The sequence below is a fragment of the Calypte anna genome, chromosome 7 (genome assembly GCF_003957555.1).
Source record: "Calypte anna isolate BGI_N300 chromosome 7, bCalAnn1_v1.p, whole genome shotgun sequence".
Lineage (NCBI taxonomy): Eukaryota > Metazoa > Chordata > Aves > Apodiformes > Trochilidae > Calypte > Calypte anna.
In genome coordinates, this window is record NC_044253.1 from 10751718 (window position 1) to 10768761 (window position 17044).

General features: G+C 39.7%; 1 protein-coding gene across 1 annotated transcript in view; it reads left to right on the forward strand.

The window, feature by feature from the left end:
* The window catches only part of MYLK (myosin light chain kinase), a 193796-nt gene that overhangs the window by 153628 nt on the left and 23124 nt on the right, over window positions 1-17044 (forward strand). The window contains exons 22-25 of the mRNA XM_030453933.1: window positions 1041-1194; window positions 13388-13690; window positions 16642-16677; window positions 16776-16869. Coding sequence (XP_030309793.1) covers window positions 1041-1194; window positions 13388-13690; window positions 16642-16677; window positions 16776-16869 — 587 coding nt within the window. The remainder of the gene's footprint in view (window positions 1-1040; window positions 1195-13387; window positions 13691-16641; window positions 16678-16775; window positions 16870-17044) is intronic.

Genomic DNA, 17044 nt, shown 5'->3' on the forward strand with positions numbered 1-17044 from the left:
TTGGGCACATCTCAATCCATGTGTTCTATCTCAGTTCAGGAGAAAGCAGGCAAATTCCTGCTCTTAGCCTTGCAATTTCTTATTCTCTGAATATATGAGACAAGATAAGGCAAACTAAATACCCTTCATTTTTTATGAAATTCTGAGAATTATTTGGAAGAGTCACTAATCTAAGAAGGAAGTGGTGGGAGGAAGAAGGGCATTGACATTATGTTGTCTATTTCATAAGAACACAGTGTACAGCTTCTATAATTGCAGTGTAGCATTATGAGGTTTTTTAATAATCTGTCATGTCTCAAGCTAATACTGATTAAAATCTAAGTCTCCTTGGCCATTTATGCTATGATAGCTTTTTTTTCAATTAAAAACTAGTTCATAAAATGGGTATGGAGTTCATCTGAGATTTTGCTTTTTGCCTCTCCAGAAAATAAAAACTGCTATAGGAATGCTAAATCTGGTCTTACTATGTCTCTCTGCACAGCTCTAGCATTACATCTCCATTTCAGGTAACTTCATCTTCAGTTGGTCAAACCCAAGAAACAGTTACCCTGAAGTCTGTGGAAGTACAGACTAAGGCTGGTCAAGACCAGAGGGTAAAAATCACAGCTATGGATGATTTGCACACTGGGCCTCTAAAGGGGAATGGCAAAGGAATTAGGGCATTGAGAGCTAAACCCTTGTTAAAGTGTGGTCTGTAGGATATGTGAGATCACACTTACTTCTTTAGCTGATTACCAAGTTTGTACTTTCAGCCTGTTTAAGAGGAGTTAGAAAGTGAAACTCCTGTTCCTTAGTGGAGTCCCAGCAACATGAATGCTCCCTGTTGGCTTTGCAAGTCAGGAGCCTTTATAATGTTCCTCTGCATTTCTAGATGTTTTATGTTGTTTACACTCTTTACCAGATGCATTTATTCATTGCTGGAACAGACTTATCTGCAGATAACACTCAGTGTGATAAGCTTGTCCTGTAAATTGAGCTTTTTCAGAGATGAAGACATTTTGTCAAAAAAATCTTCATATTTTTCCTTTTGAATTTGACAGATTGAAGAAAGTGAATATATTAAAATTGAGAATGCTGAAAACAGCAGCAAGCTAACAATATCATCAACAAAGCAGGAACACTGTGGATGTTACACACTAGTTGTAGAGAACAAACTTGGCAGCAGGCAAGCTCAAGTCAACCTAACAGTTGTTGGTAAGTCCACAATAATGCTTTATATATATACTTATTCTCATACATCACTCTACATTTGCTTTAATACGATAATTATACAAACAAAAATTAAATTAAATAAGTTAACCTAAGATAAGAAGACTGAAATTAAAAACAAGTATTTTTTTTACTGGACATCTGGACAGGACTGGACTGGACAATCACATTGTAAAAAGGACTATAAGCAAGTTCATTAGACCTTTGCTGTGTTTTATTTTGAACAATTACTAATAAACAATGAAGGCAGAAAGTAGCTCAGCCTTAAAAAGAAACAAAACAAACAAAACCAACCAAACAGAAAAAACCTACAAGAAAAAACCAGTTCATGTATCCATGCTTTGGCTAGATACTGCTCCTTCCCATTTAAATTTTGCGGCATCCAGATGTTTGCTGGACTAAAAAGTTTAAAACTGTTATTTCAGGGAGGATTGAGTTCACTGCTATTAGGCTGTAAATTGAAACATCCTATTTCTTGGGAGAGGAAGATTTTATGCTTTTAATTGAAATTCCTACCATTATCTATCATGTTGTAGTGACAGCAGTGACTCAAGGCACTCAGTTTTTCATATGGAGCCCTTCAGATATGGGCTTGTACACACGTGTATTTTAAAGCTTCAAATAGCTTTGTCAGATGACAAATTCAGGACATCAGGTTTGTTGGTGAAAGCTGTCGTCAGTTGCAGATACTTGTTGACTACCAGTTGAAGTATCTTTGCTGATAAAAGCTGGACCAGCTACCTTGGGTACCAGAGTAAATCTAGAGCTGGAACAACTGTCTCTGAAAGTGCTAATGAACCCACCTCACTGGGGAAACAAAGGGATTTCTAGAGATGTCTTACAAGCAAAAAGGGTGATTTTATTAAAACGGTCTCCTGTGGGATGGGTGTGTTTCTAGGCTCTCTTATCTGGCCCACAGAGCAGTTTTGACACATGGAAGAGGAGGGCAGAGCTTGCCAAGTTATTTGAATGAATTCCAGTATAACCAGCAAGACTGCATCCTACTCAGATACTGTGAGCACATACTCTGCTGCCCTAACAGCTGTGTGGGTGAGAGAGCATGTAAAGAAATGCTGGGATAAGGCCAGAGATGGAAATCTGGCTCCATTGAAATCAGTGGCAAAATATCATTAACCCAAGTTGGACTGGGAATTCATTATAGCAATTCACTGAATAACATACAAAATTTAGTGAGTAGGGTCACACTTTCATTGACAATATCCACTGCTAAAGAGGAAATGCCCCTCAGTTGCCTACTGCTGGATGTATTGTCAGTGGAGGCCTCCTGTTCATTTAATTTATTTCGTTTAATCTGTGGCTTTTGTAGCAGTTAAAGGTGACTGAATGAATAAATTTAAATATCAAACAAATTCCAGAAACATGCCAGGGAACTGAAGAATAGAAGAAAACAGAAGAAGTATTTTTCACACAGTGGAAAGATAAATTGTACTACCCTTTCCAACAGTGGGTTGTGCAGGTTGAAAATATAGCTAGGTGAAAAATAAACACCATGAAAAGCTGCTCTTTGAATAAGCTTCACGCACATTGTTTTAGGTACAGCTTTGGGCTTCAAAGCCCCAGCACAGCTGATTAAGAGCTAGAGAAATGGCAGAAGATTCATCACTCTTTCCAGTTCCCTTTTTTTCCCCCTTTCCTAGGCAGCTGCTGCAGGCAGCTAACTGTAGCAGGTTGCTGGGCAAGATGAAATTTTTCAGCTGAACTAGGCCAACAATTCCTATTCTCTTGTCACTCTGTGAGCTTTGACTCATTATTATGTAAGTCACTGGTTTATATCCTTTGGAGTTAATTGGTTTGAAAGTCTTTGAATTCTATAACCTTATAAAGCTACATCTCGGCCTCCTGCTTTGCTCTTCCATGAGAAATGTGCCAGAGAGCAGTGGGATTCCCAGAGATGCTTTTGGGACACTTGGGTGCAGAATCCTTACAATGTGCTGGAGTTTGCCACGCATTTTGGCTGCTGACAAGCTTTCTGTTTGCAACTGAAAGGAATAAATTCCATCTTGTAAAATTGCCAAAGTCTTCAGTCAGACATCTCGCTGATATCAGCACTGCCAGAGGCATGACAAAGCTTCAAGATTCCTAGTTTCCTCCACATGTGTTGCAAGGCCAGATTTTTCCATCTAGGTATTCAAAAAATTGGGAAAAGGGAGAAAATATGTCTTCCTTCAAGGAAGTGGGTTAGAATCTCACTGCTGAGGTAAAATCCTTCACTCAGTTTGCACCTTAAAAGGTGTTAAATGTTCATGCATGTTGGAAGGTGTTTTTCTCCAAAGCCCGTTTCAGCCAAAACAGGGAAACTGTACTTCTCTAAATATGCAAAATGTGAGACTCCTTAAACTACAGAAATCCATTTTAGTCATTAATTCCCACTTGTCTATTTTCTCTGTTCCATCCAAAGCACTGAGAAGAATCTCAGTACAGGGCCCTCCCTGCCCTGACCCCACATTCATAACAAGTGCTTGTGGAGCCCTGGTGTCAAAGATCAGCTCTGTTTGCCTCAGTCATTTAAAAAGAGGTTCTAAACTCTGTGTGAGGTGCCTCCCTATGAGCTTACCAATAGAAAGCACATCCATCCATATGCTGAGTGCTTAAAACAGTGCTGACTGACCACAGCTCACAACTGAGTCTTCACTATATTGAGGAAAAATACAAATTGAGAACATCTGCTCTTTGGAGGAGTGTGTTTGAGATGGAAACCTAGAACTATGTTTGTCAAAAAGGTAGCTAGCAAGCTTGTCTGCTCTGAATTTTAGCAAATAAAAGGCATGCTATAACATAAAATGGAATAAGTAAGGAAATTAAGAAGTATTTATTTTATTAATACTCCTTGCAACCACGAGGTTGCAATATCTCTGTGCTGATGGGCAAGCTTCTCATGTGAAAGACTCCAAAAAGAACTTCCCAAATTAACTTTGGACTGTCATACATGCCAGGGAGCAGGCTACACAGAAAAGCTGTAGTCTCCATCCTTGAAATTATTCACATTCAAACTGGAAAAGCATCTGAACAATCTAATCTGACCTTATATCTGATCCAGTTTCGAGCAGAGGATTTAAAGTTCTCCTGAAGGATATTTAGTACCTTGATTTTATGCTTTTAATTGCCAAAGACCTTTCTTCATAAAAAATAAGATTATTGATTTACCTCCAGACAGAGGACAAAGGACTGAGCTTATCCTCCAAGATTCAGATCAGAAATGATCCTGCTCTGATATAAACCCTAAGCCCTAGACTGTAAGCTATCATTGGGTATGATTATTATAAACTGATTTTTAGGGGGAAAAAATTACTCTGCATTCCTTTAAATTTGGTTCCTGAAGTCTTACATTTAACTGCTGACAGGCAGGCTCAGACTTCAGCTGCAAGCTTCAGTGAACTGAGCAGGGATTCTGACATTTAGAGTTTGAACAGAATGCAATTCAATGCAGGTTGGGCCATAGGAAAAGATGATGTTGAAAGAAACCCCACTTAGGAGGATTTTTTTTTCCTTTGTCACTGTAATGCATATCAATGAATATGCATATGAGTGAATATGCTCAGTGAATATGCCCATTATGCTCAGGCACCAGGGTGAGCTGTGTGCAGTTCACACAGCAGCTGCACAGAGTCTGCAGACATCAAGTCAGAGGACACTGGTTCACTGAGAGGCAGTGTGGTGATGCAGTGCAGGGTGGTGATGAGCACACAGCTCTGAGCCACAAGAACAGAGACTTGATTTTCACATCCATAAATTGTGTAACTTTGTCTGCAGAAGCACTAAGAACACTGGGGAACCTGCAGTAAAACTGAGACATCCAAGTTAAGCAATGCCTACTTTAAAAGAGTTGACTGGTCCCAAAACATCCCTGTGAGCTCTTCTCTGTTGTTATTATTAGCTCTCTTAAATAAACAATTTCAGTAGCCCAGCCATCTCTCTAGGGAGGTTTTGCAACATGTCTCTTTTGCAAAACCCAAATGGCATGATGTGGGACTGAGCTGGTGATTTACAGCAGACACTGTGCCAGATTAAAGTGGACCCCTGGTGCCAAAGTGATACTAAGTGAGCCCATGGTAGCTTAGTATGAGATGGGACTGATTTTGGCAAAGTCCAGTTATTAGATGGGCAAATTTATCCAATTTCTGGTTCTGAAAATTTTAGCTATGTAACAACAATACCTCAATCTGTAAATGTTTTTGATAAAAGAACTTGGGTTCATACTGGCTAAAGCTGGATACTATAACAATCAAGAATAACAGAGTACTCCACAAGGAGAATGTGGGGGTAGAGAAGTAGAGTTATGCCACAAGCTTCCTTCATGGTTTTGGGCAAAGTGCTTCATGTTTCTATGCCTAGTATATGGTAGTTTTCTTATGATCAGTGTTTGGTGAATACTTTGGATACTAGTGACAACTTTTATTTTTGTTGATACAGAGGTAGAAACACATGGGTATTGATTTTGATCGATTTTGTTTGTCTGGTATAAATCCTTTGCACTTGGAATATTCCTCGTGTGGTCGGTTATGAAAAAACTATATATGTCATGGTGATTAGTGGGCTACTTGATGGATACATGCAGAAGACTACAAGCTTGTAGTCTTGTTATGTTGTTTTTATTACTTTTAATTATTTAAATTAGTATTATATTTATTTAAATTATTATTTTATTGCACAAGTGTTTTTGCATATACTGTGTCCTCATGCACTTTTGGACATATCAGCATGTTACACACATGACTTGTGCATGAATTCACACGTAATTCATGAATTCACTAAGTAATACCTGCTCCCCTGCATGAGGTTACAATTCCATCCTTGACTTGGGATGGAGCAGTTACTTTCTGTGAGGAAACTAACAATGTTAGTTGTATGTATGTCTTTAGCAGAATCCGTATGAACAGTTTTTCCAAAGAAAAATGAGAACATTCAAGTTCACCTTGAGAACAAGATCTGATCACCACTGCCTCCAATAGTCATTAAATATGATGGTAGGATTATTAATTGCTTATATGAATGCTTTGATTGTTGTTCAAGAAGTTACATATACATGTGCTATATTAGCATTAGTTCTTTTCCCTAAAACTCAATTAAAAGGAAATGTGGCAGCATAACCACCAGTTCACAGGGACAATATCTGCAGTTTTTGTGAGTGTCTGAGAAGCCTGGCTCAGAGCTTGGTGCTCAGATTCAGTGGATCCAGCGGTGGTCAGACACTGTGAGCTCTCTGGAAAAGCACATTCAGACATCTGTAACAGAGAATGAAGCAGAACAAACACAGATGCTTATACAGACAGTACTGCAGCTCAGGACTGGTAATATTCATGCTTCTGAAACTTATCTTCTCTTGAGAAGCATCAGATTATATCTTGCAGTGTCCATGTGACTCTTTGTTTACAGATAGTGTTGAGAATGCAGTGAATTTCTTAAGAATTTGTGGGTGGACTTGGTCTCTAACCTTTAGCCTTTCAAATTCCTCTGGATTGCTGGAGGATTTTTATTACCAGTATTATTGTCAAAAGGCAACTAGACTGGTGGTTCCTAAGGAAGAGACGTCTTAGGTTGCTGTTGTGGCTCAGGAGCATTCTAACCAACCCCCCCACTAATGTTTGGTGACAAAACTCTGCAGCTGTATCAAAACTAAATTTTCAATGTATTGGGGATAAACAGCTTATGTAGCCCTATGTATCAGTACCATTGCAACCCAGATTTATCGCTTGAGTGGCCATGTAGTTTCAATTTATGTTAAAAAAAATTCCAGTAGAACTTCCTGCTCAGTTATCATTCCAGAAACTCAGCTTCACTTCTTATGAAGAGAAGGAAATATAATTGCAATATTTCTTACAATAAAATTCCTGTATTTTACTTGCTGTTAAATGTTAGGAATGATTTAGTTACTAAGAAATTATTCATATGATCCCTGCACACAAACATAGAGTTCCTAGGACCAAAACTCATGGATTCTTCTTTCAGGGGACAGGAATCAGATCTCTAATTTGATCAGCTATCAAACCAGCTATCAAATGCTTACCATGTAGCACATGAGCAATAAGGATAGCTCATTAACTCAGGCACAGGAGCAGATGGTTTAGAAAAAGGGCTCCTGAAAATGCTTTATTTATTTGCTTGTACCATTAGGCCTGCAGCAGAAGGAGATTTTCTTGTGCCGAGGGCATTTGCGTGGGAGTGGTGAGCTCTGCTTTCCTTCCCAGCTCCCTTCTCCTGCACGTCCTTGGCCAAGGTCATCTTACTCTTTTATGCCTCAGTTACCCCAGCTGGCAAATTGGGAACAACAGCACAAAGCACTGATCTAGTCCTCTAGCATTTGTAAGCTACTTCACCCCAGGTGTCAAAGAGGCAGTGGCAGTTTTTAAATGACTTGTTCTGATGTCAGCAGAGTGAGGGATCCTGCGCAGGGCAGCTGAGCAGCAGTCTGCAGTGTTTACTGCAGGGGAGAGGGAAATATCAGCCTCCAGTGCCCTGAGCTAATTAACCTTGTCCGTGTGGTCCTCAGCTTTGCTGGGGAGGTTGTTCCATTAGGAGAAAACTTTATTTAAAATTCTCTTGTGTTGTTTTGCTGAAGAACTCAGGCATTCTCATCTAGTTTAGTTTGATGCTAAATGTATGGTACAGTCACATCCAGAAGGGTGCTAATGGCTGTTACAGGGTGTCAAGGGGTAACAATACCTCTTCTTACAGCACTCTTCTCCCTTGGAAAAAAAGCTGCAGGGCATAGTTTTCCAAGCAAAGCAGAGAGGTTTGCCATGACCCTGAGCCCTGTCAGCAATAATGCTGAGTTCAGTTATGACCTTTTATGGTTTTGCTTTTCTCCTGCTGATGAATTTCAAACGAAGGCTCTGCCAGTGCTCTCAGCATGGACAGTGTTCAACTTTGCAGCATATTAAATACCTTCTCTGGCTAAACAGCCTGTGGAATGGACTTAAGTTGTTTCTTTCTGTCTGCTCTTTATCTGGCAGACAAATATCTGGCAGAAACCAAACCAATTTTGAGAACAGATAAAGAAAACTACTTCAGAAACATTGCTTCAGTGGTGTCTTTGTAAAAGAAAAAATTTTTTTTCAGAGGCTGTGTTTATTTCTCAGTTTTCAGAGGCTTTCTACTGGAGCAGCATTGCTCCTTCAAAGCCCACCAGAACCCTGCAAACTGTTAGTGTGCAGCAAGCACTATCACTTGGCCTTGGCACAGCCTGACCCTCACATCAAGTAGCAGAGCAATTTCCATTTCCCTGTGCTCAGAGTTAGATAAGGAGATTGCTGCCTTTTTTGGTCTCCTGGAATGGTGCTTGTGTTCCATGTACTCTGTAAACTGAGCCATGAGATCTGGGTTGCACGATTTCATGTTCTATGGATGTCCACTATGAGCTATGGGTTCACCACCTATGCAGAAAAAGAGAAAGTCCCTTTCCTTATCAGGAGGAATTTTGGGTTATGCACCACTGGAAAAAAAAAAAAAAAAAAAAAGGCAAGGACCTCAAGTCGAATTTGTATCATAAATAGTAATGATTTATGATGCTTTATGTTTCTCAGAGTGTACAAATACAACTTAACTAAAGGTTACTCCAGGCTGTATATCAAAACCTGTTTACCAAAATATTTCTGAGAATTTGTCTGAGAAAGGAGCGCAGCTGATTTCAATTTAGGACTAAATAAGAAGTGTGTGTTTTAATCCTGGTATGGTTTGAAATGTGGCTTTAAATCCTGGTATGGTTTGAAATGTGGTTTTATACACTTCATGTGAGGCCAGCTCGTGACCTTACTATCTGCTCTGAGGAAAATATGCCACAAAGATAAAACTGGTATCTGACCTCCTTGCTCTGAGGAAGTGTTAGTTAATGACCCCTTTTCGTGGGAAGTAATTTTTTTTTAAATCTATTGCTAATTTACTGGAGCACAAAGGGAGGAAAGCTGTAGAGCTGTATAGAACAGTCCCTGAGGCAAGCTTGAGGACAAATAATCTGCTCTTCCATCTCCTTTGCCTGCCACTAGGCTTTGGGAGCCAGTTCAGGGCATCCTTATTTCCTCTGTTCCTAAAGAGATTACATTGGGAGGTTTGTGCTTGAGTCCCCTTAACATTTAACTGTCCAAACTCTTGTTAGCCTCTCCAGCCATAGTATTGAGCATGTGAGGTGATCATGCATCCTAGTTAGAAAAGTCTGTGTACTATCTGCTACAAAGGAGGTGAGTTTGTAGGATTCTGAACAAGGTGAAAAGGACAAATTTGACTGTAACAATCTATAATATTATAAAGTGTAGCTAAGTCCTGATTTTGGAGTAGTATGCATGCCGTAAGTTATCCAGGAGTGGTGTGCCCCTGGTTTTCATATAGTTGCACATGGTGGAGAATACATATGTTTTCTTTTGTTGTGTGTAATAATGAAACTAAAGTTCTTAAGGTAGAGCTCAATATTTAAAAGCAATTGCTTTGCCTACAGAAATGTTCACAAGGAGCAGTGTATTTTTGGATGCTCTTCTTTCCACCTAGTTCCCATATTGGCTTATGGCTCTTGTTTGGTCCAGAACAGGAAGAACAAAGTTGTGGTCCAACAAAGCCCATGTGTGTGTAAAAGACTGCATGTGACACACCAATGAATATTGAAGATGGGCAGCTCAGGGCCATGAATGCTATACTAAACACTAAAAAAGAAAGACAAAACAGAGAATTTTGCTTGACTTCCACACCTCTCCTCAACCCACTGGATGTTTTTGTTGGAAGCAGTTAATTGTGCTGATAGAGATTTCATATTTCAGAAGGGAATGTAGTTTGGCAAAACATCCAAGCTTTCAATACAGACAGATGAATAAAGGGTAGTCTTTCAAATCCCCACAGAATAAACTTTTAAGAAACAAAGCAGACTCAGATGGAGAAACCATCTGTAAATTCTGTGAATTTGCAGAACTGTAGAATACCATCCAGTCTGATATCAAATCATTTTTAAGCATGGTAAAATTGTACATTTACATCTGTCATGTTAAGAAAGAGCAAAAATTAGGCTGTTGTTTATTATCTCCCATAGCAGCTACTACCCCTGTATTTATACCCTGAGCAGATCTGCAAGCACACAGTAGACTTCAAACAAAAAAGTCTTACTAGCTCAATAGAGTCCAGCCAGGGTTGCAGATTTTTTTCTTTGCCTACTGGCAAAATTTGTTAGGAAAGCAGAAATATGCCCAGAGCTGGCAGATACTAGACTAAAGGCCTGTAGCATTTTGTTTACTGCTGATGTCCTTTGGTCATAAATGTTTTCTCTTCAGTGCTCACAAACCTAAGCCTTGCTTTTGTAAACCATGCAGGCCCAAAGGATTGCAGTTATCTGGGTGTCATGGAGAGAGAGGTCACTAAGGTAACTGTGGCTTAGGTAACTGATAAATCATCCCCAGAGTTTCATTTGGAAACAGCAGTGGTTTGAAGGTCAGCAAAGAGAGTCTGACTGACAAAGAGACTTTATCTTCATGTCCTATATGAGAAACAAGATACTGAGGTCTTCCAAGGATGAAGCACAAGCATCCTTCTTCAATGTAAAATTCAGTGTAGAGCATTTGAGCAAGCCAACACTTTTTTAAAAAAACAAACACATAACGTCCCTATTTAGCTGTGTGCATAGCAGATGTCAGAGAATCTGCACTACTTTGACGAACCCAAACAGATGCCTCTGTAAGGTGACAGACTGCTGGCTTGATTTTTCTTCAAAGTATTTTCCTCTTGCCATCAGCAATTGCTCTGTTCTTTTTGGGTTTGGGATAAGTCAACTGCTGCTTATCTGAGTTCTCCTACCTGCATCTTGAGAGGATGCACTGATGATTATATTGAAGGAAAACAAACCACACAGACGAATATTATTCTTCTGAACAGATTGTGAAGAGGACAGAGGGGAGGCACCAGTCCTTATACAGTCTGCATGGATAATAAATTGTAGTGAAATCATGCAGTCCATGTGTACCACAACCAGCTCTCTGGTGGCTGCTGTAGTATTGTACAAGAGTTCTGTGACTGTGAGTGGTGTGAGCTTTGACTTCACACTTGCAGCTCCAAGGAGGCTGGAGCAGGACAAATGGGTGGCAGGTGGCCAGAGGGATGCTACTGTTTGGGCACCAGGAGATGAAGATTCAGTTCTCATTTTTGCTACAGTCTCTCTAATCTCAGGCAGATCATTTAACTTCTCTGCAATTCAGCTGATGCTATCTCCCCTATACATTCATGCTTGCTAACAGTCACTTTTATTCTGCTAGAAAATGAGGTAAAATGTGACATCTAATCAGGGCAATAAGCCATTTCACAGGGTAAAGACATCTGATCTCTGATATTTGTGTTGAACAAGAGATGTACTGTATAATGATGACTTCTAGTAAAATGCTTTATTAAGTGTTGCCAAAATGAATAAAGATAGCCTACACTCTGGCAGTTTCTTTTTCTTCTGCCTGGGCATTCTCATCCTGAATGCAGAGGCAAATCCTTGGTGCCCATCTCCCTTCCTCCCTCCCATTCTTTCCCCTCATACTTAACAAATCCTGTTTAGTTATCTTCTAATATACTCAAGTTATGGAGGGACATGGATTTTCCATCACAACTGAACTAAAAGGAATTACAGAATTTTTTTTCAGGAAAATCATTGGTTCACAGAACTTGCATGCTTCCAAATAATGAACTGATATTTCAGTGTCTTGATCAGCTTAGAGTACCCCCCTTTCACTCTCTGTAAGTAAAACCCTGGCAGTCAAAGAGGTCCTACTGCCCAAGAACAAAAGGCATGTTTAAGGCAAACTGGGGCTATTTCTGTCTTCCCAGTAATTTTCCTAGGAACGATAATTTCGGAATGGAGGGATAACAGATACAGTCTAATACAGGAAGGCTTTGGTCAAAGTCCACTGCAGTTTTCTGCAGGTTTTATTGCTGAGAAACTGGCTGTATTTTTGGCTGGTTTGCCAGTTCTGCCTTTAAGAAGAAAGTGATAATATCCATTAGAAGTTTTAACCAGAAAAATCAGACAGGATTTTAGCAGTCAATATCCAGTGTAACTCCTGTTTGTATCCTCTCACATATTTCTGTCTTTCTCCTCTCTTCTGTCATTTTATTCCATCATTTGGTTTCTCATTCAGCCTTTGGCTACTAATTCATCCAGATCAACATCATCATTATTTTGTAGGTTTTGCTAGCTTACTTCTGAGAGGAAGATATCTGTTCCCTTTGAAGTCTTTTGAAGTGCTTAACTTTCATAATTATTTTCTTAATCAGTACTTTTTTTAAAGTCAGTATTTTTCTGTCAAAGTGAAACATTCATTTCAATAGCTATGTAATCATTAAATTTAATTTTGAAAAATTCCTATTGCTGCAAGGCTTTTGCATTGTGTCAGATGTTTACATAGTTGGCTGCTCACCTGCACACCTGATTCTGGCCATATTTGCTCTATTCATGCCAAAAAGGACTGCAGGAACAAGCCTCTAACTGAGGAAAAAGTTAAAAGTTCTTCTGTTGCACCTCCCAGAAATGTCCACAATGTACAAGATTAAAAAAAACCCTCAATATTTAAATTATGCATTCTAAGGTGGATTCCTTTTTATCAAAAAGTGCACTAAGCTTCCAAAAATTTCACATAGGTGAAGTTGTTTACTAAGTTGTTAGCTGACAAATTTGCCACCCTTAAAGGCCTGTGTTTCTGTGCCAACCATCTGGTTTTAGTGTCTCTGCTACCCAGGTGTAGTTGGATGAGTGACACATTCTGAGACTGTTAAAGATTAATCGTGGCCCTGAAGTAGGGAGCTGGAGAAAAGAGTCACCAGAGCTGTGATGCTCTAACAGGAGTAAATTCCTAAGGAGGAGTTCACCAAGGAGTGGTTTGCACTACCATGGGAGATTTGACTTCAGTACTTGCAGGCATAGTTGTGACTGGTTCAGACTCTGCAGTTTCTGCAGTGACAGCTGTAAAGGGCTCCAGCATGGCTTAGCAAGATGCCAGGGAACTGAACACCCCATGCCAAGGCTCATGTGGAACATCTTATGTTAGCTAATTCAGGTGTGTCTGCTCCTGTTGTTCCTTACCCCTCTGAAGCACAGCAGCCACTCAGAAAGAAAAAGGCTATTAGTTAGGCAAAGCATGCTAGATGCAGTCATGAGGGGCATAGCTAGGAGCTTCACTCAGAGTATTGCTGGCTCTATGTTTTTTTGCAGACAAACCAGACCCCCCTGCTGGAACACCCTGCGCATCAGACATACGGAGTTCCTCCCTCACTCTCTCGTGGTATGGCTCCTCTTACGATGGTGGGAGTGCAGTGCAGTCCTACACTGTGGAGATCTGGGACTCAGTGGATAACAAATGGAGAGATCTCACCACCTGCCGCAGCACCTCCTTCAACGTGCAGGACCTGCAGCCTGACCGGGAGTACAAATTCCGTGTGCGAGCTGCTAACGTGTATGGCATCAGTGAGCCCAGTCATGAATCTGAGCTGGTAAAAGTTGGAGAGAAACAAGAAGGTTGGTTTTTAAATGTAAAACAAGCAAACAAATAAAATCTAAATTCAATTCAGTTATATCTTAACAGTTCCCCAGTGAGGTCAGCCAGTTCAACACACTCCTCCACATGTGCTTCTGTGCGATGAATGCTTATGCTGGCTCTAAGTGTGCTGAAGTCCCTCCACAGACTTCGTGTGGGTCTTTGAGCATATAAGTTTTGCATGAATCCAGCAAGGAAACTTGGCTTCAGGGATGCCAAAACCCTGCCTTGTGAAAGCAATCAAGGATTTGACTTCTGGCTTGCTGTGAGTGCTGTCTGACAGACTGCTAGTTTGGTGCAAGCCCACAGGGAATGGGAGATGAAACTTTTTGTGCATAAATTACACATTCAGACCGTGCCCAGTTGGAAAAAAATGTTTGGTGGCTTACCTGAGGTTAATGGTAGTTTATACTGGACACACCATGAAAAAACAAGCCATAAGCACTATCCCAAATTTGCTTTTGGAAAAAGTAAATGTGTTTGCTGCCCGCCAAGCACTGAATATGCAGCAGAAACTGAATTAGCCTCTCAAACCTAAGCAAGAATTCCTGTGCTCAATAGAGCACTTTAGTACTGTTGTCCCTAGTACACTGATCTTGTGAATTCAAGAAAATCCTACTTACTTTGTTGATTTTGCAGCATTTCAGTGTTGAAAATATTTTTTAGGGTTTTTGATTACAGTTGCATGTAGTTGCAAAAGTATTTTTCAGTATCTTTTGCTTCTTATTTTTTTGCTTAAGATCTTCTCAAAGAACCTAGGGGAAGAGGTGGAACATTTTAGAAATTATTTGGGAACTAGCACCAAAATTTTAAACACACACAAAACATACATTTATGTTTTTGTTTTTAATGGATATTGAATGCATATTTTTATGCACACCTGCATCTATCTCCTGTGCAGGATAACTTTGGCAGCCATACCACACCAGAAAGCCCAGACCAGGAATAATTTTTTTTGCCATTTTTCCTGGTTTTGGAGAGTAGAGTGTGTGTTGCATCTGACCCTCCTTACTTATGTATCCAGGCCTTTAGGGTGTGAAGTGTCTCACACAGTCTTTGTGATGTTTTCTTTTATTGCCACCACAAGGCAAAATGCTAGCAAAGTAGTGCAGCATCAAAAAACTGTGTAAGCCTCTCAACAAACATTTCCAAACAAAAGTAAATCATATTTCTCTTCAAGTGCTAACTAAATTAGATGCATTCTGAGAAATTACTTTGCTCTGTTTTAAAGATTTACAAGCTAATCTAACTCAAGATGCAGCTTCTCGTTAAAGGGGGGAAAATAACACTGAGAGTGGCAGTAAAATTTAAAGGAATCTAGACAGTATTGGCTTTCCATAACAAAATTCCCTGTGTTTGAATGCCCTCTTTCTTTAGTTGCAGGATGAACACCTTCTAAAGTTGGAGACTTGACTCCTCCCTACATTTTTTTTTCCTAGAGCAAGCACTGCTTGCAATGGATCAAAGCAGACAAGCTACTTCTCTTTTTAAGACTGAGAGTTTTCTCACATAGATTTAATGCAAAAAGGCTACAAAGCATACGAATAATTGTGATACAAGTGAAAAACAAAACAAAATTGTTTTAAGTGAAAAGAAAATGTAGTCTGTTTGCAGGAGGGTGGGTTGTCATGACTTTTCAAGTGTGTGAATACAACTGGTGCTTTAATGAGAGGCACTGAAAAATGCATCTGTTCAGTACCTCTGAAAGTCAGGACTTTAAGCTACCATCTATGTAAACACTTAGCTGAGGAACTGGGGATTTTGTGCTGCTTCCAGAAAGACCAATTCCTGATTTGCATCCAGAGGTGTCCAGTGCTTATTAGCAATCTCATTATAAATTTAGTGAAGAAAGGCATGGCTAACCTTTCACTTTGTATTTAAAGAAAACAGCTACTAAAATAAGGTTGTAAGTCGCAACAGATTAAAGTAGGCATTGCCATGTTTGAGGAAAATTTGGTACCATTGACTCACTTCTGAGAAAGTCCTCAGCACAGCTACTCAGCGTTTACCAAGCTCAGATATGTTCCATTTAATCTAATTTAGGCTTCCACTGGTGGACCAAAATGTTTCTGGTTCATGGCTTCAATATAGTGTTGCAGCAGAACCAGGAACTGACTTCTTTGTCTATTGAGTACTTGGCAGATATTAAGTACTGGCAGCATGGTTGGGATCAGCTCCTTTATGAAGCCCTTAAAAGGGGAGGAAAATGTGATGTTCTCCGTGCAAGAGTGATTTCTAGCTAAGGAAGGTCTAAGGACAGCTACCCCGGAGTGGGGAGGGCTCACTTCCCTCCCTGCTCCTCTGGAAGTGCTACAAACCTGGCAGTCTGTGCTAGGACATGCAAGGGCTGCAAATCCAGGAAAAAAAAAATGAGAGAGAGAGATAAGTAACAGATTATGCCTACTTGATTGGCTTTGCTGCCAGCATACAGACGCAGCATTATATGTTGGATGTGAAGAGGTGATGCCCAGCTATCTGCTCAGACTGCACCCTTTTTTCTAGGGTTTTTGTTTTTTTTTTTCTCATCCATTGCATATAGCTCTATACTTTAAAACACCCACCAGTGCCCAGAGTTCTGCACCAATGTTTCATAGAATAAGTCTGTTGACACAGTGGGGATAAATCATTTGAACTGATTCAGTATGCTGACTTTTCTAACAGGCAGCTACAGTAGACAAGTACTGAAAAAGTTATGAACTTGTTTCATAAAGAAATGATGACCAGATAGTGATTGTGTAGTCAATAGTCATGTAGAAGTGGTGAAGATATTTTAATTAGGAAGGAAATGCACAAAATCCCTGACACCTTTTTGCTGCTTAGCCATAGGGCCTACCAGTTGTCCATGTTACTGTGAATATTTTGGCTATCTTATGTAAATCCTGTTATATACCCTATATAAAATGTTATTCATGTCTTTATATTTTCACCACAGAACTTAAAGAGGATGAAGTGGAGCTCTCTGATGATGGTAAGAGGTTCATACTTTAATGAGGAAAAATACAAATATGTGTTTTTAACTGATGTTTGATAGAGGTTTTAATCATGGTTCTTAATACTTATTTGTAGAAGGGAAAGAAACAGAGGTCGAATATCGAACGGTTACTATCAACACTGAACAAAAAGTTTCAGATGTCTATAGTATTGAAGAAAGACTGGGATCGTAAGTAATATATTGTGCTTTCAAAGACAGAGTTTTCATGGCTACAGTCAGCTATAAAGATCATGTGGATTCACTCTTTGACAGTGTCTTGCACTTTCAACACTCCAGCTGGGCTCCTCTGTTGCAGTAAAAATAGATTTTAATGTACGTTGGCCTCCACTGCAGAAAGATCCCT